Source organism: Anopheles gambiae, chromosome X (genome assembly GCF_943734735.2).
Source record: "Anopheles gambiae chromosome X, idAnoGambNW_F1_1, whole genome shotgun sequence".
Lineage (NCBI taxonomy): Eukaryota > Metazoa > Arthropoda > Insecta > Diptera > Culicidae > Anopheles > Anopheles gambiae.
Genome location: NC_064600.1, coordinates 5,386,977 through 5,414,706, shown reverse-complemented (window position 1 = coordinate 5,414,706; position 27,730 = coordinate 5,386,977). Strand labels below are relative to the sequence as shown.

At 50.9% G+C, this 27,730-nt stretch overlaps 3 protein-coding genes across 8 annotated transcripts in view; 1 reads left to right on the top strand and 2 right to left on the bottom strand.

Moving 5' to 3' along the window:
- LOC1271961 (CAD protein) overlaps positions 1 to 16,566 on the top strand; it is a 26,648-nt gene extending 10,082 nt beyond the window's left edge. For all 4 annotated transcript variants that reach the window (XM_061657829.1, XM_061657824.1, XM_061657844.1 and 1 more), the window contains exons 5-7: positions 11,835 to 13,913; positions 15,179 to 15,562; positions 15,636 to 16,566. In XM_061657829.1, the coding sequence (XP_061513813.1) occupies positions 11,835 to 13,913; positions 15,179 to 15,562; positions 15,636 to 15,833 (2,661 nt within the window). In that variant the 3' untranslated portion in view covers positions 15,834 to 16,566. The remainder of the gene's footprint in view (positions 1 to 11,834; positions 13,914 to 15,178; positions 15,563 to 15,635) is intronic.
- On the bottom strand, positions 722 to 8,468 carry LOC5666770 (uncharacterized). Of its 3 annotated transcripts, none has more exons than XM_061657904.1 (4): positions 7,335 to 8,468; positions 3,903 to 4,040; positions 1,840 to 3,820; positions 722 to 1,736 (listed from the first exon to the last, which is right to left on the bottom strand). In XM_061657904.1, the coding sequence occupies exons 1-4, from the start codon at positions 7,766 to 7,768 to the stop codon at positions 987 to 989; spliced, it is 3,303 nt and encodes a 1,100-aa protein (XP_061513888.1). In that variant the 5' UTR covers positions 7,769 to 8,468; the 3' UTR covers positions 722 to 986. The 3 variants fall into 3 exon arrangements, with proteins under 3 accessions (XP_061513888.1, XP_001687771.3, XP_061513903.1); XM_001687719.3 differs by having other exon boundaries at positions 722 to 1,718; positions 7,335 to 8,466; XM_061657919.1 differs by lacking the exon at positions 7,335 to 8,468 and adding an exon at positions 4,146 to 7,310.
- Positions 14,639 to 27,730, bottom strand: LOC1271962 (uncharacterized). Its single transcript, XM_061657977.1, has 4 exons — positions 27,452 to 27,730; positions 26,480 to 27,198; positions 16,892 to 17,018; positions 14,639 to 16,808 (listed from the first exon to the last, which is right to left on the bottom strand). Exons 2-4 carry the CDS (start codon positions 26,589 to 26,591, stop codon positions 16,607 to 16,609), a joined length of 441 nt encoding a protein of 146 aa, XP_061513961.1. The 5' UTR covers positions 26,592 to 27,198; positions 27,452 to 27,730; the 3' UTR covers positions 14,639 to 16,606.

Sequence of the window (27,730 nt, the reverse complement as noted above, 5' to 3'; positions counted from 1 at the left end):
CAAACGCTTTGTAAAAGACCAACAAAAAAAAACTTAATTACTTCCAAATAAGCGCGTGGAATGCATTTTAGAGCAATACCACCGCTATTGGTTCAACCATCGCTGTAGGAGCTTTTACGTTTACGTGTCTTACGTGTTCTTACCCACTAACTTCATTCCAACAGCTGTCTTTGCCCGAGATACGCGAGTACAAAAAACATTATTTATCACCGGTACAGGAAGGCTATCAAGCAACAAATATTCTTGATATACTCAAGCGCCATTGGTAGGTGCAGAGAACGGACTTGATATTTGTTTTTGTTTTCATACGTTACCGAAATGCTGTCAAAATTAGTTAGCATGTGATTGGCTGACATTATTTGTACATCCATAAATTACGCCACAAAACAGCGTGGATGAAAAAAGCTATAGTTGTGGTGGCGGGGTGTAATAAGTTATGTGCACATTTTTTCTTTAATTGAATCGCCCTGGCACAAAGTTCGTCCAGCGGAAGTGATCGTGCCTGAGCGACATCTTGGCCACAGGCTGCAAATAACTGTCTCGAAAAATTAGTGACAACAGCAAGTACGACAAACGACCAGTTCCTTGTAGCTGGTTAGTCGTGCTTTAGCTAGAAACATTCAAAACGCTCACGCCCCTCGAATTCTTCTCCGACACGATCGGGTTCGTCGCCAGCATCGGTTACACTAACTAGTTCCTCACGGGACAAACAACCCGTTACTTTTGTGGTAAGATTTTTGTTTGTTTATTAGTACAAGCAGTTACTTTTAGTACAACAACACTTCGGCCCGACAGCAGCCGAACCCGCGCGGCAGCTGTCCCGCTTTGTCACCATGGTAACCCGGTACCATTTATCACAGAAAAAGGGTTTTCCTACCGCTTCGTGGAGTGTTCCTAACGCCTTTGTTTTCATCCTCGCTCACTCGCACCTACTCTCTCTCTCTCTCTCTCCTTCTCTTCCACTTACTGCACATTCACGCCGATAGCTATCGGTAACCCTGTCTCGGTGTGACCGTAACGTTCCCGAGCAGCCGCGAGATGTCGTCGATCTCGTCGGACGAGCGGGGCGGACCGCCGGCCGACCGCCTCGGTCCCGCCCCCGGTGACTTCGGTGCGTGTATCTGTACGCTGACCTGCTGCTGGTGCTGCTGCTTCTGGGACGGCCGGCGGCTGCGCAGCCCGCCCGCAGGCTGCGCCGACAGCCGGCGGGACGGGCGCCGCTGCTTCACATCTTCCCATTCATCCTCCTCCTCTTCCTCCTCCTCCTCGTCGTCGTCTTCATCGTCGGGCGAGAAGAAGCGCTGCGGCTGCTGCTGGCGCTTCGCACCACCGGACGAAGTTTGTGGCCGGACGTTCGTGTAGCTGGTCCGTTTGCTGTTCTGCCGGGCGACTGATACCTTCCGGCGCTGCTGCTGCTGCTGCTGCCGCTCGGTCGTGCTGGTGCGCTTCGGCAGGGCCGGCCGGTCCGCCCCCTTCGCACTGGCCCGGGCCAGCTCCTGCCGCAGGCCGTAGATTTGCGTGAGGAACTGGCGCGCCTCCTCAATGCCCTCGTCGTCCGCCAGCAGGTTGCACAGCCGCTCGGCCTGCCGCAGATAGATGAGCGCCTGGTTGAGCGCCCGAAATCCGCCCGACACCCGCGCCATCTCGATGAAGTGCTCCACGAACAGTCCGTAGATGAGCTGACGCCGCAGATTCTCCATGTGCTTCAGCGGCAGGAACTGCAAGTTGAACACAAACTACTCAACATCAACGAGTCTTCTCCAAAACAGACACACACACACACACACAACAACAAACAACAACGTTGTTTACTTTCCCCCACCGTACACCGTCACCTACCGTCAGATCGATCGACTCCACCGACTGGCGCCGCTCGGGCTGGACCGCCCGCTCCTTCTTCAGCTGCTCCGCGACGAGAAAGCGCACGATGCGGGTGCGCTTGCGGCGCGACTCCACCTCCTGCTGGTGGTAGTACGCCATCGAGCCGACCGCAATCTCGCGCTCGTTCGCCTCGTTCTCGTCCGAGTCCTCCGCCGCCAGGTTTTCGTCCTCGTCGCGCAGCATCGGGTTGACGATCTTGAGCGGGTTGTCGATCACCAGGAACGAGTACAGCCGCTTGATCCGCACCTTCGGGTAGAAGGCGAGCCGGGCGCTCGGCAGCTTCAGGTTGCGCAGCGCTATCAGCAGATGCATCACCGGGTTCTCCGTGATGCGGAAGATGCGCTTGTGCAGTTCGACCAGCACCCGCTCCGGCACGTTCTCGAACAGGTTGCGGGCAGGGAGAAAGTAGTCGGGCAGCGTGTGCGTCTTGATCCGGTCGAGCAGTGCGTTGAGGAAGCGCAGCAGCGCCTCGCCGAGGTAGTCTTCCGGCCAGGCCGCGTAGTTCGTTTCGCACTGCCAGAACAGGTGCGCCCGCAGATGCTCGAGCCCGAACATGCTCAACCCGGGCGTTAGCGTCGGCTCCACGAACGTCTTCAGCAGCAGCACCGTGATCATGTAGATCTTGATCTGCGTGCCCGTGAGGCAGCTCTCCAGGTACCGTTCCGCCTCGGGGAACACGATCTTCCACTCGAGCTGCCGGTGCCGGTTCTGGCCCTGCTTCGGCGCGTACCCGCTCGGGATGACGTGGCACCCGAACGACTTCACCTTCTGGATCATCGGCTGCGTCGGCCACTGGAACTTCTGCCGCGTCAGCGGGTTAATCTTCACGTCCCGCTTCCGGTGCACCCACTCGATCGCTTCCCGCGGCCACGGCGACAGGATGGCCGGGACGATCTCCCACTGGCCGCTGTACACGACCGCCCCCTTCCAGGTGGCGCTGCGCAGATCCTCCGCCGGGATGTCGAGCTCGGCCGCGAGCGTGTCCTGGAACAGGTTGACGAAGTACGCCAGGAAGCCCTTCGAGTTGAGATACTGTCTCCGCTCGGTCGTGTACTCCGCGTTGCTGTGGTGCTGCTGGTGTCGCAGCTTCCCACTGCCACCGGGACCACCGCCGCCCTGCCCCCGGTACATGCTCAGCTTGTGGTCGGTGCCCTCCGACTCGTCGTCGCTGTAGTAGCCCTCGTGCACCTCGATCGGGCAGCAGATCGTGGTGATGCAGTAGTCCGGCAGGACGGTCGTGCTGACGGGCGCCTCGTCTCCCCCGGCCGACCGCATCACGCTCAGCGGCTGGTGCGTGTTGATCGCGGTAATGTACGCGTAGTCGTACTCGCTGCTCGGTGGTGACGTGGAGCTGGTGGAGGTCGACGGTACGCCGGCGTTCGCGAGCAGCAGCTGCGATTGGGGCCGCTTCCCGTACACACCGTTGCTCGTCTTCACCATGATGCTGTCCCGGTACTTGAGCTTGGCGAACCGGTTCGCCCCCCGTCCCGCACCTGTGTCGTCATCCTCCTCTGCGTCATCTTCCTCCTCCTCATCGTCATCCTCATCCTCGAGAGTATCACTTTCGCTGAGACTGTTCACCTTCGCCATCCCGTTCGGCAGCTTCGGGCCGAGCCCGCTCGGCCCCGGCTCGGCACCGAACGCCAGGATGCGGTCCAGGGCGGGCGCCGGATTGTTCGGCTTGATGTACTCGACGCTCTTCAGCTTGATGTAGCCGTGGTGGCAGTGGGTGCGCCGCTTCCGCACCGCACCGGCATCGGCACCGCTCTGCTTCAGCTTGTCCTCGAGCGCGTCCTCGATCTCGAGCTTGTAGATCGGTGCGTCCGTCAGGATGCTGTAGACCGAGCTGTCGCCCGGGTTCGTGATCTCGATGTTGTCGTGCACGACGTAGCAGGTCTGCGTGTGGAGCGGCAGCAGGCGGTTCTTATTCGGTCCATGTCTGGTTCGGGGCACAGAAAAGAAAGCATTAACCTGAGGTCACTCAGGGAACGGTGGTATCATCTAAACGGGCGACTACTTACTTGGCGTAGAACTTTACCCGCTTGTCGACGGCCTCCAGCAGACGGTCGGGCAGGATGACTGTTTTGCAGTGGCGCGAAGTTTTCCCGTTCCGTCGGTTCTCTTCGTTGCGATTCCGCTCGACCGCTTCCCACATTTCCCTGGAGGAGGAGAACAGAAGAGTGTGAGGGACAGGTTTGTGAGTTCCAGGGAAACTTGTGTGACTGGCTAGAGTTAGTTGTCAGACTGTTCCGGGATATCTGTACCCTGCCGATCCATCAGATCATGACGTAAAGCAATACTTTTCCAATGCGCTGGACGGTGATGGCACGATAGTGTACACTCGATGTGATGCACTCGGGCAGATAAGAGAACGGAGACACTACCAGCCACGACACAGCCGCGGAGTCGCTAAGTAGCGACAAAGTCTCAGCCCGTATGTCTCAGTCCGAGAGGATATGAAGGTTTTGAATTTTTTCGGGGGTCGGGCGGCTTCTCAATCTCGCAACGCGCCAGAACGCAATTGGATGTCTGAGTCGAAGCGTCATCGTCGAGATAACCGAGCGAGAGTGTTCGCTGGCGCCTCTGCCTTTGCGCTAGGTGTTACATTCGTCACCTTATCTCACACCCTGGAGGCTCTCACATTCCACAATGGTGCACGATGTACCAATTTGGAGCGTAGTGTGTGCTTCCCACCGGGCCGTTTTTCAGCTCGGTGGATTGGAGAGAGAGAGAGTTCCCACTACATCCCCCAAAAACTTGTTCGAGTTTATACCACCTCTCTCCAGGTGGTCCAGGTATTTTTAGTACCTGTGTGAATGAAACTGAATCATCTGAATGAAAACTGCCGCAAGTAGCCTGAAGTAGGCGGCCGCGTGTACCGGGCTGAAATTGATTAGGCTAGCACCCATGGCCCAGAACCCATAGAACGGGAACACTGTATGAAGTGTACCTTGTAGCTCTACCAATCTGAACCACCGAGCCCCAAACAGACACGGTGGTACTGACATTGAGCTTCCTCGCGACAGTAAAACATCTGATCGGTGATTGATGATAAACCTCCCCAACCGTTCGGCAGCAATGCTCACCGTGTGCATGTGTGTGTGTGTATGTACGTCGTGTGCCAAATGGCAGGCAGGCGGCCGATCTGTAGAAATCGGCAAATGTTACAACCCGGCTCACGACATTGTAGCCGGCTCACTTGTTTCATGAGGCGGCTTCTCTGTCGGAACTCGGGGCTACAGATTGTTAAACAATCGAAGCTGTCAGGCTGGTACACGGGGGGCGGAATGATTTATGACGCGCCGCCAGTCCCATCCGATTCAGCGCGTGAGTCAGATTCTGTGCCCAACCCCCCCCCCCCCCTCGGGATCGGTACTGAAGTTTCATTCATACAAGCACGCGACCTGCGAGGTCTGCGAGCGCCCCCCCAAAAGACATGACCTGGTCAACCTCAATCCCTTTTGCTGCTCGTGCAAAGCGGAAGTATGTGAGCTGTGTAGCCTCCTCCTGTTGCCCACTTTCGGACGCATGGTCGGCCTTATCAGGTCAAACATGTCGGCACGGTTTCGGAACTCTCGCACACTCGAAGCGATAATGTTCAATTTGTAACCGGGGCAATTGAACCTGAAGTGCTCGGCGTACTATCTGTCCTAGCGAGGCAAAGGGATTACCCTGGGTAGATTACCCGGCCCGCGGCAGATGCGGCAACATAGAAAGGAAAAGCAAACACACGTCAGTTTGACACGGTCATCGTGTCTTGTTCTGAAGTGTTCTGTTTGTAGCGCAGTACACACTCTGCCTTCGTAATTGGTTTCACGAGGTGACTATTGAGTGGATTTCTTGATGTTCAAGGTTTTTTTTCATTCTGTGTTTATCTGACAGTTGGCAGCAACAAATGTCCCAAGGAAATGCTCTATTTCTTAGAGTTTACGCATTGTCACACACAGCAGGTAGTGCATCAGACGTCCTAGTGGTTCTTTTGATCTACTTGGGGCTCAGATTTTGAAATGGAGAGCTCAAAAATCCTAATGACCTAAGGAAGGATATACTAAATTACTTAGAGCCATAGCCCTATCACACATTGCAGGAATTGCATTAGATGTGCAATTGGATTTTTGGGTCTGCTTCGAGTTCTGATTTTGATGTTGAAATACCGACATTTCTAATTCCTGATAAAAGAAAGAAGGTGAAGTGCTATGCTGCTTAGAGCCTGTGCAATATCTCACACTGAAGAACGAACATTGAGCATCAAAGTGGAGTCTAGACATTCATCCGTATGATGAATTGGGATGGTTTAGCAAATGAATTAGGATAGAGTAGCAAATGCTCTATCGTCTACAGCCTGTGCGGCATAGCAGGAAGGACAGTGGACGTCCGAGAAGTTTTCTTAGGCTACACGGAGGTCAAATTTCCGACAATGTCCAATGTCTACACGAAGGTCAAATTTTAACAATTGAAGTTCAATCTTTCCGATATCAGATATCACCCACGGGAAAGGAAAGCTGTATCGTCTAAAGCCTATGGCGATATCACTCAAACCAGGACGTAATTTGAACACCCGAAAGATCCACTATGAACTTGTTGTAGCTCAATGTTTTTAAAAAAGAAAAGAGCGATATCTTGCACGGAAGGGCCCTGCTCTTGTCGCCTACAGCGATATCACCCACAGCAGGACGTACCGCGAACGCACTCCGCTGTATTTGCACACCGTTATCAATTAGAATAAGTGATCGGTACGGTTGGTGACATCACACCGGTCATCACACAGCAATCATCTCGTCCACGCAACGACCCCGCCATCGACGGTTGCTTCGGCAGCAACGGTTGCTTATCACCATCGCTACCACACCACGTCGGGGGGGGGTGCTCGAGACCACCGAGCGAGCTGCGTGATCTGACCGATGTTTCCGCCTCCAACTCCAGCTGCTAATTGGAGTGGCTGCTGGCTGAAACCCTCACCACAGGCCCTCGCTGCTTTTTCACTGCCGACGGTGCCACGGCCGGTCATCCTGGGGTTTTCGGGTGGGTTGGAATGTTTGTGCTGCTGGTGCTGCTGCTGCGCATTCTTGACGCGTATGCAATGCCATTTCCATAAGATAAGCGTTCGGCACCTGTACGGGAGGAGGGAGATGACCACGATGCACACACACACGCGCATACCGAGAGGTACGATGACCACGAAGGCAAATATTGGAGAAAAAAGAGGAACGACCCATCACGACGTGTCCGAAGTACGAACACTTCAGGTGGAGCCGGATATTGGCTAGATTCTGGAAGATGTGTTGAGCAGACAGTTGTCTAGTGGTTGAAAGGTGTTGGGGTTGGTGTTGGTAGGTTGGTTGGAGTTGGTTGCTAGAACTACTTCGGAGGTACAATTCTGTGCCAAGGGATTGCTAAACCCAGAGAGAGAGAGAGAGAGGAGTTCTTCTTTGCCCAGAAAAAGCCCCACTTACCTTTCAAAGTTCCCGTAGAACTGGACGCCGAGCACCAGCTGGTTGAGCACGAAGATGTCACTGTTGAACGCGAGCTGGTGCTGCATCCGCCGCTTCGCCTCCGAGTCGTAGTCGCTCTCCTCCAGCTTGGCCTTGGACTTGCGCACGATCGGCGGCGGCTCGGTGTCGCGCAGCTCGTCCAGCTTCGACCTGCGCTGCTTCGATCTGGACGCGCTCGCCTTCCGTTCCAGCTGCTGCTTCTTCTTCTTCTTCTTCTGTTGCCGCTTTGCCTCCTTTTCGGCGCGCTGGCGTGCCTTGGCCGCCCGCCGCTCCTGCTCCCGCCGCTCCTGGGACAGCTCGCGGGCGGTCTGCTCGCGGCGCTGCTTGCGGGCCATTTCCGCCTCCCACGGGTTGTTGCCACCCGGCGCCTGCTCCTTCGACTGGGACCGGCCCATTTGCGTCCTATCGAGGGACCCTCCCCCCCCCCCCCCTCCTGCTCCCTTCCTCGACTTTCCTTTGGCTGGATTGAGTCGTTGGCGTTAAAGTTGTTTGCTGGTGAAGAGGGTGTTCAGGGTGCTACCACATGACGACACTGCTGGGATGCACTGCTTACCCCCACCCCCTCCCCGAAACCTCTCTCTCTCACACACACACACACACAGTCTGCTAACCCTGTATGACGCACACCCACACACACACACACACACACGCACAGTGGCACACGGCGCAGTCGGGGAAAGAGGAGCACGACAGCGCACACGCGAGCGAGTCCAAGGTAATACTGCCAAGGGCTGCCGGTACCTGAGTACGTGGTGACCGTACCGTCGCACTGCTCGGGATCGGATGCGTGCCGCTGCTGCCTGGTCGGAGCCGACGACCAGCACATTGCGCAGGTTTCGGCCCAGGTAGACGCGCAACGGAACGGCGCTGTTATCAGCGAACAGCCCGTACCACCTACTCCTAGCAGCCGAGTGCTTTCTATCTCTCCTTCTCCTTCTTTCGCAGAGCCGGCAGAGACGGCAGCTGTCTCTTTCCTTTTCTCTCTGCGCGGCATAATGTGGTGCGCTGAGTCTGCAGAAGAGCAACTTGACAGGGAGAGAAATTTGTTTTTGTCCCGCTGTTATCGACACTCGTTTCGATATGCACGCCACTCCGGACTCCAGCCCCACTCCCCACGGTACAGCTGCGCGCCGTTCCTGCTCTGCCTGCCAGAGGAGTACTTTTATTTTCGTTCGCTCGGCTCGGTCATCCTTCTCGGTCTTTCCCGGCTGACTCTTTGTCTCTCACGCACTGTCCCATTAACTTTTGGTTGGTTTGTTTGCTTCGGGCGACGGATCTGACGTAAAGAGTTCCACCTCACTCTTTCGGGAGGAACCTGAGCACTTCACAGACCCAAGACCCTACACAACCTCGGCCAGCGTGCGATATGCATATGACTCGCTCGAGCAGGCGCGCCCTCCTGTAGCGGTTTTTCGCGGTCTCGCGAATTTTAATTACGATGATTGAGACATCGTGCACCCGGGTTGTTCGGTCGAGCACTCGTCGAGGTTCCCTACATTGTCACCCGGGAGGCGATCGGTCGATAAGAGGGCGCAGCGTAGCGACCGGCCCGGTCGACCAGTTCCGCATGCGGCACTTAAGAAAATTGATTCACGGGATTAGGGTACGACACCGGTACGAGCCGTGGGTTGGCCCCGTGGCTTTACTACCAGAAAAAAAAACCAATCAAGCGCAAGTACATGTGTTACGGGACATGGGATGTGGACATAAATGCCGTGGGTGGGAGTTAATAAAAAACAAAAAACATACATCCAACCTGACAACCTGGAGTGGCCCTTCATTCCGTAGGACCCGTGAGAGCACCCGGGACACTTTTGCTGTACATGTCGCTCGTACAGAACAATGCCGCTCGTTCGGCTTGTTTAGAAGCGGAATTGGACGCTTCTTTTGGGACGCTTCCAAGTGGAGGTGTAATTAGTGGAGAAAGCATGCGCACACGGGGCTATAGAGAGCTTACGAGCGGAATGTATTTATTGTTTATTTGCTCAATATTTCCATCGCATGTCTCAAGCGTTTCAGGAAAACAAAAAGTCGACTCAGGAAGAAGTTAAGGGTAGATTTGATAGATTTTTGAAGATGACATTCTCTTATATTATGAGTAAACATCACCTGGAAATAATTAAACGAATACTCCTACAGCGGTTTCTCCAACTTCAACCTCAAATGTTTTGTTTAGAATACCTTTACTGGGAGTTGAAGAATGACAAAAAAGGTGGTCAGTGCATCAAAACAGCATCTTGAGAAGGAGTTTTTCATTTTCATATTCTTCTTTGGTGCCTAGGGAAACTTGAGGTCGTCAGAACGATCGTCGAAGTAAATGGAACGGTTGGGTGTTTTGTTTATAGAGTCTCGCAACTGCATTCGTCTCCCGGAAGTAAAGGAACGTTATTGACTACCTTCTTTACGGCATTGCAATCAGATTGGCTTGATTGGGAAGCCTACCTTGAAGGTTCAATGACTGGATGCGCAACGATGGCTCGAGCAACTTTGAAAATTACACTTTTTTCCAAAACAAAGATGTTAAGGCATTCCAATTCTGCAATTATGTTAATGTTCTGGTGAATGCTGTGAGTAGTGCCTTGCAACGAATTACCGTAACGAATTTCTATCCAGAAATGGGTCATCAATCTTTCACGGTATTCGTTTTATTTAAGTATAATTGTTTGCTGTTTTCATAAGAATTTTACTAAATTAATTGTAATAATATTTTTGAACAAAAAAAAAAAAACTACAGAAATATGAAACTTTAAAAGAGACCATCCTTTATGTACACTGCGTGCCAAAAAGGTAGCAGCACCTGTTAGTGGTAAAAATCTACTTACAGTATCTCGTGGGAGTTGGAGAGGGCACACTTCATCACAGATTTTTTATTTACTATATTGAAATGAAGCTTTGGAAAAATCTTTAAGAGGTACGTTTGTTTAGCAAAGCACTGTTCTTTACGGAAGTATTGTATTCAATTTTACGAAGAAATGAGCATGTAAAACTGTGGAATGGTACGGACTGTTCAAGGAAACATATGTTCGTTGGATGGTTACAATGATTTGTTTATTTATCACGATGTTTCTTGTTCCCTTTTAAATCGCTTTCATTTTTAATTGCCTCCATGCCCTGTTTGCCCTTGTGCGGTGTGTTTACTGCGAGAGTTTTCCCCTGAAGTTTGATCTGTTCTTCTTCACCATATGAGTGATGATGGTTTGTGATGTTTATAAATATTTCAAAACATAAAAAAAACAAAAAGACTGCAAAGAGTGTGGCATCGATGCGATGCGCTTAATGGACTTCAACCATCCGCGGGATGTCAAGCATATGGTGCTCCAGATCTTCAGACGAACGGGAGCGTTAGTTGTAGTGTTTCGAATAACCGATTTGCCCTTGAGCTGATAGACGTTAAACAATACCATCGAGGTAGTTTCGTGCTTTTCGTTTGTATGCAGAAGAAAGGGTGGGACTATGATCTGTACTGTCGTCATCATCATCATCATTTCCTTCGTGGTAGCACAGCTGATAGACATGACTCCACAAAATTTGGAAGAAGTTTAGTTGTGCGATTCATCTAGGGTAGCGTTGGTCCTAATTGGCTATTATTTCACTTCAAAATTAGCAAATTTTATGCGAATGCAATGGAAAAGCTTCCGGCTTGTAGAACGCAACGCTTTAATGACGAGGCGCTGCCGCAGCGCTTATCCAGCGCACGTCATCACGATACATTACCTCATTTTATTAATTCTCTCTCTCTCTCTCTACTCTCTTTTCTTGTCTCTCTTTCTTTCTCTCTCTTTCCACATCTCCAACACTCTCTATATATCTCTGTATCTTTATCTACTTCTCTCTCTCTCTTTCTCTTTCCCCCTCTCTCTTTTTTTCTTTTTCATTCCCTTCACCTCTTATTCTCTCTTTCTCTCTTTCTTCCTCTATTTTCCTTTTCTTTATATCATTCTATCATCTCTCTCGGTCTCTCTTTATTTCTTTATCCCTTTCTTTGCTTCTTCTATTCCTCTCTCTATATGTCTCTTTTTATCTCTGTCTCTTTCTTTCCCGCCATCTCCAACACTTTCTATATGTCTCTCTCTCATTTTATCTCTCTCTACCTCTCTTTCTCTCTTTCTCTCTCTCTTTCTCTCTCTCTCTCTTTCTCTCTCTCTCTCTCTCTCGCTTGCTATCTCTCTCTGCCTCTCTCGCTATATATTTATCTTTCTCTTTATCAATATTCTTCCCTTCCTCTCTCTCTCTCTCTCACCCCTCTCTCTCTCTCCCTCACCCCTTTTTTTATTTTTCACCCTCTCCATCTCTCATTCTGTTTCTCTATTTTCTCTCTCTATCTCTCTGCATATCTTCCTATACCTCTCTATCTCTGTCTCTCTCTCTCTCTCTCTCTCTCTCTCTTTGTCGCTTCATCTCTCTCTCTTTTCTTTTCTATCTCTCTCACACTCGCTCTCCGTTTACTTCTCTACTCCGCAGGTCGAGAGCGTACAGTGGACGTTCGATTCGCTCGCCGCGTCGGAAGGTGACGGGGGTGGCAACGGGGGCGCGGGCAGTGAGCTGCGCCATCTGGCGGAATATCTCGCCAACAAGCAGTTCGACCTGGTGATCAACCCGCCGATGAGTGGGGGCGGCGCCCGGCGCGTCTCCTGCTTCATGACGCACGGCTACCGCACCCGCCGCCTGGCCGTCGACTACTCGATCCCGCTCGTGACGGACGTGAAGTGCGCGAAGCTGCTCGTCGCCGCCATGCAGCGCATCGGGGGCGTGCCGGCCATGAAGACGCACATCGACTGCATGTCCTCGCGGCTGATGGTGAAGCTGCCCGGCTTCATCGACGTGCACGTGCATCTGCGCGAGCCGGGCGCCCCGCACAAGGAAACGTTCGCGACCGGGACGGCGGCGGCGCTGGCCGGCGGCATCACGATGGTGCTGGCCATGCCGAACACGCAGCCGGCCATCGTCGACCGGGCCGCGTTCCAGCAGGCGTCCGAGCTGGCCCAGAAGGGGGCCCGGTGCGACTACGCCCTGTACGTCGGTGCGTCCTCCACCAACTACGGCACGGTGCACGAGCTGGCGGCGCAGGCCGCCGGGCTCAAGCTCTACCTGAACGAAACGTTCACCACGCTGCGGCTGAACGGGCTGTCCGTGTGGCAGGCGCACCTGGCCAGCTGGCCGAAGCGGGCGCCGCTGTGTGTGCACGCGGAGCGCGAAACGATGGCGGCCGTGCTGCTGCTCGCCTCGCTGACCGATCGGCCGATCCACGTGTGCCACGTGGCGCGCAAGGAGGAGATACTGCTGATCAAGGCGGCGAAGGAGCGCGGCCTGAAGGTGACGTGCGAGGTGTGCCCGCACCATCTCTTCCTGTCCACCGCCGATCTCGACCGGATCGGGGCGGGCCGCGGCGAGGTGCGGCCGGTGCTGTGCAGCCCCGAGGACCAGCAGGCGCTCTGGGACAATCTGGACGTGGTGGACGTGTTTGCGACGGACCACGCGCCGCACGCGCGCGAAGAGAAGGAGTCGGACAATCCGCCGCCCGGCTTCCCCGGGCTGGAGACGATCCTGCCCCTGCTGCTGACGGCCGTCACCGACGGCCGGCTGACGATGGACGAGCTGGTGAGCAAGTTCCACCACAACCCGCGCCGCATCTTCAACCTGCCCGAGCAGCCGAACACGTACGTCGAGATCGATCTGAGCGAGGAGTGGATCATCCCGGACCGGCCGCAGCACTCCAAGGCCCACTGGACGCCGTTCTCGGGCCGGCGGGTGAAGGGCTGCGTCCATCGCGTGGTGCTGCGCGGCGAGACGGCCTACGTCGACGGGCTGGTGCTGGTCGGCCCGGGCTACGGGCAGAACGTGCGCGAGTGGCACGGTGGCAAGCCGCCGCTGCTCGGCGCCGGCTCGATCGAGCGCATCGACGCGCTGAACCACTCCGCCGGGTCCGGGTCCGGGGTGGGCGGGCTGCGCCCGGCCGACCTCGAGCCGGACCTGCAGACGAACGAAGCGTTCTACCAGCTGCTCTCGCCCGACGGCACCAATGCGCACGTGAAGCAGCTCGGCGTACACTTTGCCGGCGAGCAGTCGGCGCTGCGGCCGGTCTCGCCGCTGCCCGCCCGGGTGCGCTGCGACTCGACCGGCAACCAGTCGGTGGCCGGCGGCTCCGGCAGGCCGCTCGAGCCGCTCGGCATCCACACCGCGGGCCTGGTGCGCGACCGGCAGCTGGTCGGCCGGCACGTGCTCACGGTCGACATGTTCACCAAGGAGCACCTGAACGAGATCTTCCACCTGGCGCAGACGATGAAGGGCCGGGTGGCGAAGGAGCGGGCGCTGGACGATCTGCTGCGCGGCAAGGTGATGGCGTCCATCTTTTACGAGGCCAGCACGCGCACGAGCTGTAGCTTTGCGGCGGCGATGCAGCGCCTCGGCGGCCGCGTCGTCCACGTGGACGAGACGTCCTCGTCCGCGGTCAAGGGCGAAACGCTCGAGGACAGCATCCAGGTGATGGCGGGGTACGCGGACGTCGTTGTGCTGCGCCATCCACTGCCCGGTGCGGTCACGGTACGTACCAAGTCTTCGCTGTGGGCTGTAGTTGTGTGCAGAGTGTCGCGAACAATTTAGCTGATTCGTTTACGATTCATCCGATTGTGGTGATGGGCAACTTACACGCAAGTGAGTTAGGAACCTGAACCGTGAGCAATACTTTCGAGAGTGAATATAATGAATTGAAGTGTACTGTTGTTGCGTAACTCTTTTGAGAGATTATCCCGAACAGGAATTCAATCACATAGTTCACCAGAGTTATTTGTCGATGAGTGATTTCAAATCAAACGTTTGAGAGTTAAATATCGATGCATAAAGCAACTCATTCACCACAAACCATGAAAGTCGCGATTAGAACTTCTCTTTCGTTATTTGAATCAAAATGAATTTAACTCTTTGTAGAGTTAAAACTCGAAGAATGTGATGTGCCACTCAATCAAGGTGATTTGTATAAATCTTGAAATAATACACTTTTTTGAATGTTAAGCCTCGATGCTTGAAACAACTCACTCACAGTGAGTGATAAAATTCGTTTAAAAAATGAAAAAAAAAAACATTTCTTTCGTGATTTAAATTTACCCGAGGAATCAACTCGATCCGCTCCTATGAGTGAGTTAGCTATTGCGTAGTGAGATAAATCGTTCGTTAGTTAAACTTGTGCGCTCACAGTGTAATTAAGAAATTCGTGATTTGAACATTTCTTTCACAATTCGAATCTACAAGAAAGGAGTTAACTCAATCCGTTCCGTTTAGCAATTCATTTATATTTACTCAATCGTTCGGTTTAAGGTCTTTCCAGTGTTCAAGCTCAAAGAGTGGGATTAGCAACTCACTGCTTGTGAATTGTGTAACTCGTGAGTCGATTCACTCTGTTGAAAGTTAAAACTCGATTAATAATTTATCCCTTATTACCGAATCGTAGCTCATTTGTGATGAATTACTTTTTTTTAGTTAAAAAATCCCTTCCTTAGATCCCAATCAGTGGTTTAATTTCAACTGAAGCTGATTTTGAAATGATTTGTGATTCAACTCTTCGCTTCAACTAGTAACTCAGTGTTGGTGAATCGACATTTTTGGCTGACTCGTTTGAGAGTTACTGAGTGATGAGTGATTTAACTCAGATCTTACCTTTCTTATTTATTCTGAATTAATTCGATTGGGAACACTCCCACCACTAGAACCGTTCAACAGAGCGCCAAAGCGCCGCGATGCGAGAATCAATAACAATTGCTGTTCGTTTTTTTTTTGTTTTGTTTCGTACTGTGTGGTACTTTTATTTCCAGCGCGCTGCCCAGCACTGCCGCAAGCCGCTGATTAACGCGGGCGACGGCGTCGGCGAGCATCCGACCCAGGCCCTGCTGGACATCTTCACGATACGCGAGGAGATCGGCACGGTGAACGGGCTGACGATCACGATGGCGGGCGACCTGAAGCACGGCCGGACGGTTCACTCGCTCGCCCGGCTGCTCACGATGTACAACGTCAACGTGCGGTACGTCTGCCCGCCCGGGCTGGAGATGCCGGCCCACATCCGCGAGTACGTCGACCGGAAGGGCATCTCGCAGCGCCAGTTCGACACGCTCGAGTCCGCGATCGCCGACACGGACGTGCTGTACATGACGCGCATCCAGCGCGAGCGGTTCGAGAGCGAGCAGGAGTACGAGAAGGTGAGCCGTTTCTCTCTCCCTAATGGTATATTTCCTAGTCTGCCTAAAACCCCGCTGTTTGGCTTTCTTGCAGTGCTGCGGACAGCTGATCCTAACGCCCCAGATAATGACGCTCGCGAAGCGGCGCATGATCGTGATGCACCCGTTGCCGCGCGTCTTCGAGATCAGCGTGGAGATTGACAGCGATCCGCGGGCGGCCTACTTCCGCCAGGCCGAGTATGGAATGTATGTGCGCATGGCCCTGCTGGCGATGGTGCTGGGACGCATTTGACGGGCGTTCGTTGCATAAGGATGTGGTGTGATGTGCCACCGCCCCTGCAGCTGGCCCAGTGCCAGCAGTGGTTTACAGGAGTTGCGGGCGTCCGAGTTCCGACGGTTGAGGCACACTTTCTGCACCTTTTGCTGATAGAGTGTGAGTTGATACGTTTGATGACGACGATGGAAGATCTTGCTGCCTCTTGTGGGATGTTGATGTGGAGTAAGGTGTCACCCGTATTGGAGTGTCAATGTTCATCTGTATCCAGTTTCCACGACCCTGAAGATTCAACAAGATCATCATTATCGCACCAAAAGTATCACGTCGCACCATTTCTGGAATGACAGCATCGTGACATTCGTAGATGGCGCTGTCATTGCAAAAAAACGGGAGTCGGAAAGAGGGCAGAAAGTGTGCCGCCAATAGTCGAAGATCATTGAAGAACTCTTGTAACTTAGAACTTGCGAAGCTACCACACACACACACACACACACACACACACACGAAGGAAGCGCCAGAAAGCCACCGAATCTACCAATGCCGAACCACTTCAGCGCGGCCCAGTCCACTAATTCTAAACACCCAAGTGCACTCGTTACATCTCCGCACGCAACACACACTTAAAGCTACGCCCTAGTAGGTTGCATCCGTTGCTTTCCCCCGCACGCATTCCCTTACCACCTAGCAGCTCTGTAGCGTGTTACAAAGCAGTCTCTATACACAATAAAAACAACAGCAACAAAAGCAACAACAGTGCGTTCGTCGAGAAGGCTTCCCGTTCCTTGCATTCACATTCGCGTTACCACTACGTCTGCCAGCTCGAAATCGTTCGCAAACGTCACGCAGCGTGGCGCGGGACCAGGTCCCACCGGGGGACACCTTGCAGCAGCCAGGCTCGGTGTCGTGTCGGGTCGCTTGGGTCGGGTTCCGCCGGTCGGGACCGGTGCGGGCGTTCCGGGTCCTTGCCCGCCAGGGTCCTTGCTTTGCGCACTGCAGCGGAACGGATGGAGAGGAACGTTAGCTTGAGACAAGGCGCAACAATCGACGCGTTACTCTCGATGGAGGAGACTTACCTTCGCTCGCGGCGCGTTATGAAGGCGATCAGCGTGAGCAGTATGATGAGTGCGACCAGTGCACCGAGCCCGACGGCGGCCAGCGTCATGTTCGGGTGGGCCTCACCATCCATCGACACCATCGGCACTGCAAACCGAGCAAGAGGGAAGAGAACGCCCCGCAATTAGATGCTTCCGTTTTTTTTTTTTGCTTACCTCGCTAGGTCTCAATATCCCTCAACGTCTGAGTATCCCCCAATTGGCGCCGCAACCTCTGCCATGCCGTTCAACTCGCATCTACCCACCCTAATGGGGACGATTATGTCAATCAGCTGCGATCGCGCGATTAAAACTCGCCACGGTCGAGGCGTGCCGTAAGCGGTGGCATTAGCGTGTGGCGCCTAACACGCGCCGCCGTCGTCCGCGGCGTACATTATCCAAGACGCGGGCAACCACTCTAACTCGCGGCGCGGGGTGCCAGTAGGAGCGTGGCAAAGACGGCAAGTGCCGTTTGTTTTTTTTCTTCTTCTTCTTCACTTTCGACAAGGGCGACAAGCAGTCTGGCCGGAAGGTAGTGCGGAGCAGGCGTTCTCGAACCTCCGAGCGGGTCGTCGGCCGTGACAGCAACGACGCGCAAAAGGAAGCTGGAATTTCGCAACATTGCCACCAAAAGCAGGAATTGGAGATCTGATGTTTTAGGGAGTTGGCTGGGGGTGTTGAGGGGGGATTTTCCCGCTTTCTTCGCTGGACGGATGAAGCACTCGGGGAAACAGGTCAGGTTCGTGCCTAGATACGAGTATGGCTCCTGAATGTCTAAACACTAAAGTGATTTTGGAGTGCCACAAACACGCACCCAAGCGGTTAACAAGCTGTTGGACCGCTGCTCCATAACCATGCCCATCATCATCCCATCTACCGTCGCCGTGCGAGACCCGCGATGTGTAACCTGTTCTGATTGAACGAGTTAGCCCACGCAACAGCCGCTCTCCCCAGTCAGTCGCCTGATTCGGTAGCGGAAATTGATCTCAAAACCACACATACACACACACATGCGAGAGTGGCAGTGCATGAGAGATGAAGAAGAAGAAGAAGAAGAAGAAGAAGAAGAAGGCAAAAACTCCAATCAAACAAGCAGACAGACACCCTGTCACCGTGCGTGAAGATGAAGTACACACAGCAAGTGCAAGTGCATTAAGCGGGTGAGACCTTCGGCTGTCTACGGAATTGGTTGAGCTGAGTTTTGAGCTCCCCTATTCCAATCTCCCTTCCCCAATTTGGCTCTCGTCAGCAGCTGTCTTTGGTTAAGATTAAACCTCTTCACCAACTCCCCCCCCCCCCCCACCGGCTCCCCCAGTGCGCGTGTGTGTTTCGCAATGCATGCGTACGGTAGGTTGCACCGGTCCGAAGTGGAGATGGGCGCTACAGTTTAGGTAGGGTAGGAGCTGGTTAACAAAAAAAAAACGATTTATCTAAATAGTTAAATTTGACCATTACTGTGGCACAACGTAAAGGCCATCATCACTATCATTTTAGTTGCAACTTTTGATGAGTTACTTATTGAGAAATTAAATTGATTCTAGCACCATGACCGGTTTCATGTCTCTGTAGTGTAACCTCTATTAGAGTGACCTCAACGACCCTGAAGAATATTTTGGAGAATTTTCTCTCATAAAGTTTCTGGCTTGAAAAATCTTATGGCCCTATTTTAGTTGGCGGATTGCTGAAGTCATCTTCCTAATCAAATTTCCCCTCTTATAGGATCCTCTTGATTACTAAAATCCAAATCCATTGCATTCCAACAGGAAAAGTATACCATATGCCTCAGATGTGAATGTTTACAGTTTTAAACTAAAAAAAAAATCGATCCACTGTTTTATCGGATGTCTCTCTTCGCTGGTATAGAGCGTACATAATCTTCAAAAACTTCAATCGGAGAATAAACCAACATCAATATTGTGTTGTACCACAACATCAACAACGTAGATGCGAGTCTCAACATCTGAAGAAACCACTTAATACTTGATTGCGGCTTAATACTATTTCGTTGTTCTTGGAATAACAGCTCATTAGCATCTAGCCATCGCTGGCTCAAAATTCTGATAGTATCTAAGGTAGATCCATGCTCTGATAGTACAGGTACTCTTATCTGATCCATAGAAAGCTCAATTTTATTACGAGTCATGTTTCCTTAGGAACATCTCCAAGATCTTGAATAACTTCAAAAATAACTCTGAGCTGTAGTCCACGATAATCTCCCGGTGGGATTCTGGTGCTCAGCGCTTAAATTTCACGGAATTCTGTGAACAACCATCCCCATTGCCTCGTGACGCGCCTCAGTATCCAAACAAAGTCCCCCAAAATCCCAGTACCATGCTCCAAGCTGCGCATACTTTCCGTACTTTTTGCGGTAACTTTTTTTTTTAGCTCATTTACCGTTGCACCCAAAACATTCACCCCATCTCTAAGACAGAAGCCAAACCCGCGGTACCGGTGGTATCGCAATGTCAAGCGGGACGACATTTGAGATTTGCGTCGACTTACATTTGCAATTTGGAGGCGCGCGCGCGCAGCAGCAGAATCCTTACAAGTTGGCCAGTGGGAGCGAGTGCGACAAGTGTGTGCTGCACTGAAATTAATCTCTTTGCAAAAAAATGGTTGGCTTTTGCAAATGAGTAGGAAGGGAGAGACAGGGAAAGACCACCCATTCTGCCCGTCTGATGATTGATGGCAATCCTTGGACGAAACACCCGGAGGCAATGCTGTACGGGCAGAATATGTATGCGCAAATGCGCCGGATCTGATCTTTCCAGTGAGCGCACCCAGTGTCATGTATGTTTTTCTGTTGTTTTTTTTTCTTCTTCTTCCCCACAGCTTCTGCGACGCATTAAGTGTGTACTTATTACTTTAAACAAACAACCGGAGCCACTTTCAGATGCCTTCTGTATCTCGCCCTCTGTTTTTTTGCGCTCTCTCACATCTCTCTGTAACAGCTGAAGGACACCGCATGACAGGTCCGGTCCGATACGAATATATGTTTCAATCAAGCCCGATACAGCTCGATGGAAGCAGGTGGAACACTCACCAGCGAGTCAGTGACCCGAGTCAGGCGCAGTAGTTTGTTTTGATTCATCGGGCCTGCAATTGGTGGTTGCTCGAATTTATCATCCTAAGGAAGCACGAAGCATCCTTGAAGCTGGTCAGGTTTGGAGCGCGTCGGCGCGCATGTCACCAGGTTTGGGTTCAAGGTTTACGTCGGACAACTTCATTAGATTGCGAGCATGGCAGGTAGATTCGAGCACAATCGAGCAGCTATCGATCGGCTATCGATGCCGGAACATTGTTCGGCATTCCTAAACTAGGAACTGTTCGCCATCTGGTGTGTGTTAACGATGCTCCATCGGGGCTACGGTTCGCGCTAATGATCAACGAGTGCATCTGAACATTCCGATCTCCCGCTGCCGGGTTAATCTGATCTGACATGGTCTGAACCCGGTGGTGCCGTATTTCACCATCCAGCCAATCCAATCATCGTGTTAAGGCCCTGCCCCCTCCCTCTCCAATTGGCCGCATTATCCCGCAAGCAGCAGGAACATAAAAAAAAATACAGAGAAGAAAAACAACTATCTTAATTCCCGCTCAGCAGACGACGAACGGGCGTCCAAAGTTCGCGCTATGAAGTGGTTGTTTTCTTTTGAATGTCAAATTTTTGGAACGTTCTGGAGCGGGTCCCGATTCGGGGTTCGAGAAGAACCTCACTCAAGTGCATCGCCGCGTCGCGCGCGTGTCTGTCGGATGTGCTGTGACGGCACCACATGCCTTCCAGTGCCGTGCGGGAAAGCCGACGGTTTGTAGCACAACATGTGAGTTCGATTAGTTGATTTATAGGTTACGGGATGTGCGCCGGCCGCACGGGATGTGACGTCCGGATCTCAGGCGCTACTAACTGTGCCATTGTTCGTTCGTCATGCCGAGTGGCGCGGGACGCCACGACCAGCGTTCGTCTGTTCGCGTTTTCGGCAGATCGTTCGACTGATGATCGAGCGTCTCTCGCTGTCTCATTTACTCTCTCTCTCTCTCTCTCTCTCTGTCTGGTTCTGGATGTTTCGATAACGATCGGGCGATAACTCACGGTGAAGCTGGTGATGTACCGGAGAGATCATTCCCGAACCACGTGACCGGCACCGAAAGTCAACGTAGGGGTGGGGAGGAGGGCGTGTGCGTGCTTCCTGCTGTTTGTACTATTACGATCACTAAACTTGTTGGGTAATGATACGCGGGCGGGATGATACGATCAAAGAAGCGTCAAGGCGGGCTGAGAGTCAAGAGTGAACGGGCAGTGCCGGGGGGGAGGGGGGGGGATTACAGTCAGCAGATGCTAGTGCACGCTACGCGAACTGGTCGCACGAGAATTGAACCTGCCTATTAAAACAACGTCTTCATGCGACTCATGCCACTGTCACCGGTCATCGGTACGGGATCGGTCGCAGCTTTTGATCACCTGTCTGTATTGCTGTTTGTTGTTTTGTTGTTCAGAGTAGATCAGAGGTATTCAGTTCTTTTATTTTATGATGCCGAACTTCTTCGCAAAAAAAAAAAATGCCTCGTCTGGTCATGGCGGTCATTTATATTAGTCCGAGGATTACTGATTTTAAATCCTCATTTCTTCTGAAAGTAGAGGCATCTGTTATGATGATATTTTGCAAAAAAAAAACATAAAACAATCTGATTGCATATAATGTTGAAATGGGTTAAAATATCCATCCACAACATAAGATTGTTGAATTTCTCCATTTGATTATCCAGAACGAAACATTACAGGCTTAACTCTTACTTGCGTGAAACGAACCTAATGCAGTGGGAATTGGACTCGATAGCACCCTTGTAGAACAAATCCAACTGGAATGTCCAAGCAGCCAGTCCAACAAGGGTGCCATTGAGTCCAATTATCAACATATGAAGTTCGCTTCCCATAAGAAAGAGTCAAGTAAGTGTCCCACAGCTATCAGAACCCCTGGAAACCCCTGTAAATCGAGGAAACAACAAGAAAGTATTAAAAATCATTAATTTTATCACTCTGGAGTTTGATGCTGTACAATTACACTTTCTCGGGGTCAAACATGTAAACCACAAAGGGGCTTGGCCCCTCCCAGGGTGATCATAATCACTCCTCAAAGCGTTAGAAGTGCCATTGTTGACGTTTGCTTATTGGGTGATAAGAAAAATAAGAATTCAAATGTTGTAATTTTGTGCCAATTTTTTCCCATTAAAACGATTCTTTTTTCGATTTTTTCCGATTAAAAAAAAGCAACTCAGTTTGGCGACCTCTGTTGCAGATAATCGTTTGTGTGTATGTCGCTTCTGCACACCAAAAGTTCTGCATCGTTAATCCCTCCAAAAAAAAAAAAAAAGGTTGTTAACTTCCCGAGCAAAAAAAGGGAATATTATGTTGTGGAAAGTTCGAAATTGGCCCTGACGCACCGGTTGGCAACAGCAGCAACCGAAACTCCGGAAGCCACAACACGGCAAACTAGAACAAACTTTCCCGGAGGCCCCCCGCCCCCTCCCCCCCCCTCCTCCCCTGCTCCCCTCAGCTGAATAAACGCGCGTCGAGATATCAGGCAAAATCTCGGCGGCATCTCGGCAGGGCGGTGGGAGGGGGAGTTCATCTCGCTGTGTTTGCAACCGATTACGTACATTACGCGGCGCGATACGGTTTTGGATCGCGCGTGCATCGGTTGCGTTGCCGCCGTCTGCCACCCATCCCTCATGGGAGCATCGCCATCAGCCACATCATTATTATCAGCGCTCGGTAATCTCGCCCGCTACCGGTACAACCCCGGCAGTGTGCGTTGGAAAACTCTTGGCAGCAAAAACCGGTCAAATTTGCAAACTTGGTTTTGTGCTCATTCCCCCCCCCCCCCTCCACCCCCGTCACAAAGGCCTGAATTGTTCCATCCAAGTGATTTGTGGGTGTGGGTGGCGGGGCCACTACTTTTAGGAGGCGAAATGCGCTAAGCAGCGGGGGGGGGAGGGGGGTGGCACTTACGTTTACGCTTCCATTCGCGTGGTTCACCGAGCGATGGAACAATGGGGTGCTTTTTGTGTCTACTCAAACAGCTGACTCAAACGCTGGTCGGTGGTGAAATTCAGCAAATCCACCATCCCTCCAACTGTCATCGGGGATTGCAAGGGAGGGGGTGATAGAGAGGTGATACAATAAAACACGCAAATCTATAACAACACAACCTGCAAAAGGTAAACGAGGCAGTGAATGGTGGCGAGGGATTTTTGGATGATTTTTTTTTCAATAACAGTCTCGTGACGGAAAATCCCTTTTTTTTGCTGTCGGACGCTTGTTTATAGCAAAAATTATAATCCACCCAGCCAAATCCACACCGATGGAGGCTGGGCTGGTTGCTGCCACAGAACGCTAAATTCGCTCGCAAACGCAACCATCACGTGTACAAGGCAAACGCAACACGCGCCAATCGATTGGGTGATTAAACGCGTTTCGAAAAAAACAAAAAACGCGCCGAACGTACTAAGCGCTGTCGCTAAGTTTGGTCAGGTGTCGTGCAATGTTTGGCACTGTGAGATCATTTGCTGAGGGGAAGTTGCATTGCAGGCGATGAGTTTTGAGCCATAAAAAAGGGACGGGACGGGTTGGTGGTAAAGTTTTACCGCAGTTGGCGTGTTGGCAAAGCAAAGCGTTGGTTTACTGCTTGTAATGAGATTTGGGCGCAGAAAATTAACAAAACTGTAAAATATTCATTACTGGTTTATTGTTTGATCACATGCCATTGGTATGCTAATTTTCCTGTATGTAATTTCAAAAGCAATTTAGTCGAATCATTACTGATCAATATACATCTAAAGGAGAAAAAATAGTATGCCCTTCACTGCAACATTCATTCCAAAACAAGGAAAGCCTTCCAGCATGTAAACAGTGCCCAAATTCTATCTTTGATGCGAAGTAATAATAACATGTGCTAATAATAACAGTTGCTTATTCGACAGATTCAATAGTGCGAAAAACCAACAGGAAAAGAAATCCATAAACCAATGTTAGCTTTTCTTCCATTCCCACTCCAATAGGAATAAAAAATAACATATTCGTAAAATGAAACAAAGTTTGGGGAAATTTAAACTGCAATAGGCTACATTCAAAACAAAAAAAATTATGTTATCTATTAGTAAATGTAGTTAACAAAAAAGAAAAAAAATGTCTCAAGAACTGAAATCCAAGCGCAAATTTTAAAACAATTAAACAATTGGAATGATCAAAATTTTACTTTTTGTGGAATAAATTGCAACACATGAATTTACATTTCAAACTTACAAACTAATGCTAAATCACTAGTGGATGTTTGCAGAAATCGTATTACCGTGCAGCATAATGCTTCCCACATTCAATGAACTAGCGTAAGACCAAACTCAAAATAACTTGAACTCAACAAAACGTTCGAAAGAGTTTATGAATTCATGATAAATTACATAAAACTAATAGAAAACATAGCAACGCTCCAGGTAGCAGATGCACTTACATTGACATCGTTGAGGGATTAAAAAACAAAAGTGATACGTTGGTTACTAATATTTGGTGACATTTCAACACTTTCGGAGTTTGCTTTTACACATTGATAGGGAGTTCCGAATTTCTAACGAATTGTAGCTTAGCAGTCGCTGTCAGAAATGGAACTTTCTTGCAGTAGTTGTCGCAAATCATGCAAAATTTGATGGTATATGTCTTACAGAGCAGGTAAGCAATGAAAATCAATGATTTATACGTCAAATTATATGGAACAAAGTAAGATTTTGGGCGTTTTTGATAATTTAACTCAATTAAAGCTTAATTTGATGGGTACGAGTAGTTTGTTTAATGATTTTTGAAATTGTTGGCTACGGTTTATGTTCTTTTATTAAGCTTGATTACGTTTATTAAGCTACGTTTTATTAGGCTTGATAGATCTGTAATTTGCATTTATTAAAATGAGTATACAGGGTTTACCAGTCCAATAAACAATACTGTTCACTTGGTTATAACAATAGTCGTTTTGAATAGACACGGCTGTCTGCCACACGTCCGATGGTGTAAGCTACTCTATCCAATTTTGAAGGGAACATTTTGACAGTTAGATGAACAAGCTTCAATAGTTACATCGCAGCATTCATTGGAGATTAAGATGTTGTTGGTGCAGTGTTTCCAGACACATTTCCGTCATTTGTATAACGTTTTCCAATTATTATTAGTTTGTAAATTTCAAGAAAAGATAGAATTATAGTGTAATTATCGACCGTAACAAGATCAGTGCCCAAAATCGGGACGAAATCATGTGCAGCTCAAGAGGACCAAAGCTAAGAGGCTAGTGTCCTGGTAGTGGTCGTTTTTAAGTGATGAATTACCGAAAATACTACTACCATGCCACATTCATGAGAAGAAAAAAAAGACAAAACAAAACATGCAGTGCAAACCATACATTTCAGTAAATCGTAATATTAATGTAGTTAATACTGCAACAACCGCTAGAAACCGTGCCGAATCCGACCGCTGTGCAATCGAAGGCGAAAATTGTGTTATTACATTGGACAGAGTAGCTTACACCGCGTGACGTCTATTAAAAACGACTATTGTTATGAACAAGTGGACAGTATTGTTTATTGGACTGGTAAACCCTGCAAAATTGAATATAATATTAGTGATCTTTTCATTCCCCAAATCGAATCATCCACTCTTTCTGAAGGGAAAAAAATAAACTGCAGGAAAAACGTCCAAAAGATCCATCACTGTCCAATAACAATAGTTCATATTTGACGACTAAAGAAAGAGCTTGAAATAACCAACAACATTAAGGTTCCTTCTGTCCTTTTGCTGTGCATCTTCACAGCTACAATCCCCCCGATGCAGAACATCGTTTTGTAGGAGAACGCAAAACCATAGCGTGGCTAGAAACGGAAAAAAAAGAAGCCACAACACACAACAATGCGAACCGCGGCGGCCCGTGTCTTAGCTCGAAGGGAAGAAGGGCACCTCGGGCCGGACCGTCGCCAAGCGATAATAATGACATTCTTTGCGAGGCGAGCAAAATAACACACAATTGCGCCCATCGGTTGGCCTTTTTGGAGCGGCCTCTGGTGTGCCCTGTCGCGGTGTAGAATAATAGCTCGGCGCCACCATCCCCCAAGCATCCCCGGGCACCACATATTTGCACGTTCGCTTGTTACGGCCGGGGGCAGCGCGGGCGCGTGTTTGATAATGATAATTGTGCGAGCCGTCCCGAGCCTCCGACCCGATCGCATCCAAGATCGCGCAGCGATCACATCTCACTTTCACCGTGCGCGCGACGCGCAACGTGCTGCACGCGACAGCAGCGGGTGACCAGCAAAGAAAAGGTTTGACGGGCGGGGGCGGGGGAGTGGAGTGCAATAGAATGTAAATAACCCCACACCCCGCATGCACTGTTCTGAGGCAAATGGAGGTTTTTCTTCTTCTTCTTCTTGTTGGTTTGGGCACCAAATTGGGGCTTGAGTGCTTTGGGGCCTGCGCAGGCCTTGTACGTTCCTCGCCTGCTCGCCTCGCAAGGTCGCTTTCACGCTGAGTGCCACACTTACCTTCGCTTTCTGCACGCCCGATCAGTTTGGCGGTGTAGGCCGCCGACGCCGCCTGTACCGTGCTGCTGCTCCCTTCGGTCATCTCTGCCAGCAACAGCTCGGTCCGCTCCATCCTCCGTGGGGTCAGCGTCGCAGGTCCTATAGAATGCCCGGTTTGAGAGGGATCCTTTCCTTGGCGCAAGACGGGGGAAAGTCCTTTCTCACGCGACCTGCGCGGCTAGACGCAGCGTTCTTTGCGTCTTGTGCGGTCTGCGGTCTGCGCACACCGAAAACGCACCGCGACGATTGTTTTACGCACGCAACGATTATTTTCGCGCGTTTACGTGTTTTGCTTTTCACACCGATTGTTTTGGTTGAAACCGGGGGAGTGTGTTTGTGTTGAAAGAATTTTCACTATTAATAGAAATGTCACTGGCCACCAGGGCGAACGTGCGAGCGTGCGAATCTTGCCCGGTCGTGCCGATTTTGCGCACTTTTGTTGTTGTTGTTGTTGACAAGACCTGGCGTGGTTTGCGGCGTGTCCTCTTGCGAGCAAAGGCCGCACAGACAGGCCGCAAGTTTGATTGTACAGCACGTTGATTGTTGATTCAGGCGGTGCAGAGTGTTCCACAACGAAACACAAGCCACACACCTAGCACTCGCGGGGGCCTCTGCTGGGTGGTTGACTCCAACGCCTGCGTTGCTGCGTTAATCAAGCCAGCAATTCAAGATCACGGTCACTTGGGGGAAATTGTAATAAAAATAATATGTTTTTTTTTTTTTGGGAGCAAGGAACTTAGCACGAAAATGCCCCCCCAAAAAAAAACGGACACGTTTCACACGCTTTCAAAATATTCAACCGATTTGTTTACGCTTTCTTGTTTGTGTCTGGTCACCGCCCCGCCCCTCGGTCCTTGAGGATTTTCACCGCTTTTCCTCCTTTTCCCTGAATTCTGTTGCCAAATTGCTCACACTAAATGCGCGCGCGTCTACCTTCCGCAACACTGCACTTTCTGTTTTACGATCTATCTCTCTCTCTCTCTGTCTCTATCCCGCTTCTCTTAATCTCTCTCTGTGTAGTGCGACCACGCCGCGATCAGCATCTGGTGCAGTCTGTCGGTCGACTGAGGCGTCGCACGGTTGCGATGCCGCCTGAAATAATGCCGCACTGGGTGCGCGGGCGCGCGCGCGCGCGCTCGCTCGCTCGCCGTCCTTCTCCAACAGTGTGTCGGGCCTGATGATCGCTGCTCTCGTGCTGGTGGATCGAGCGGC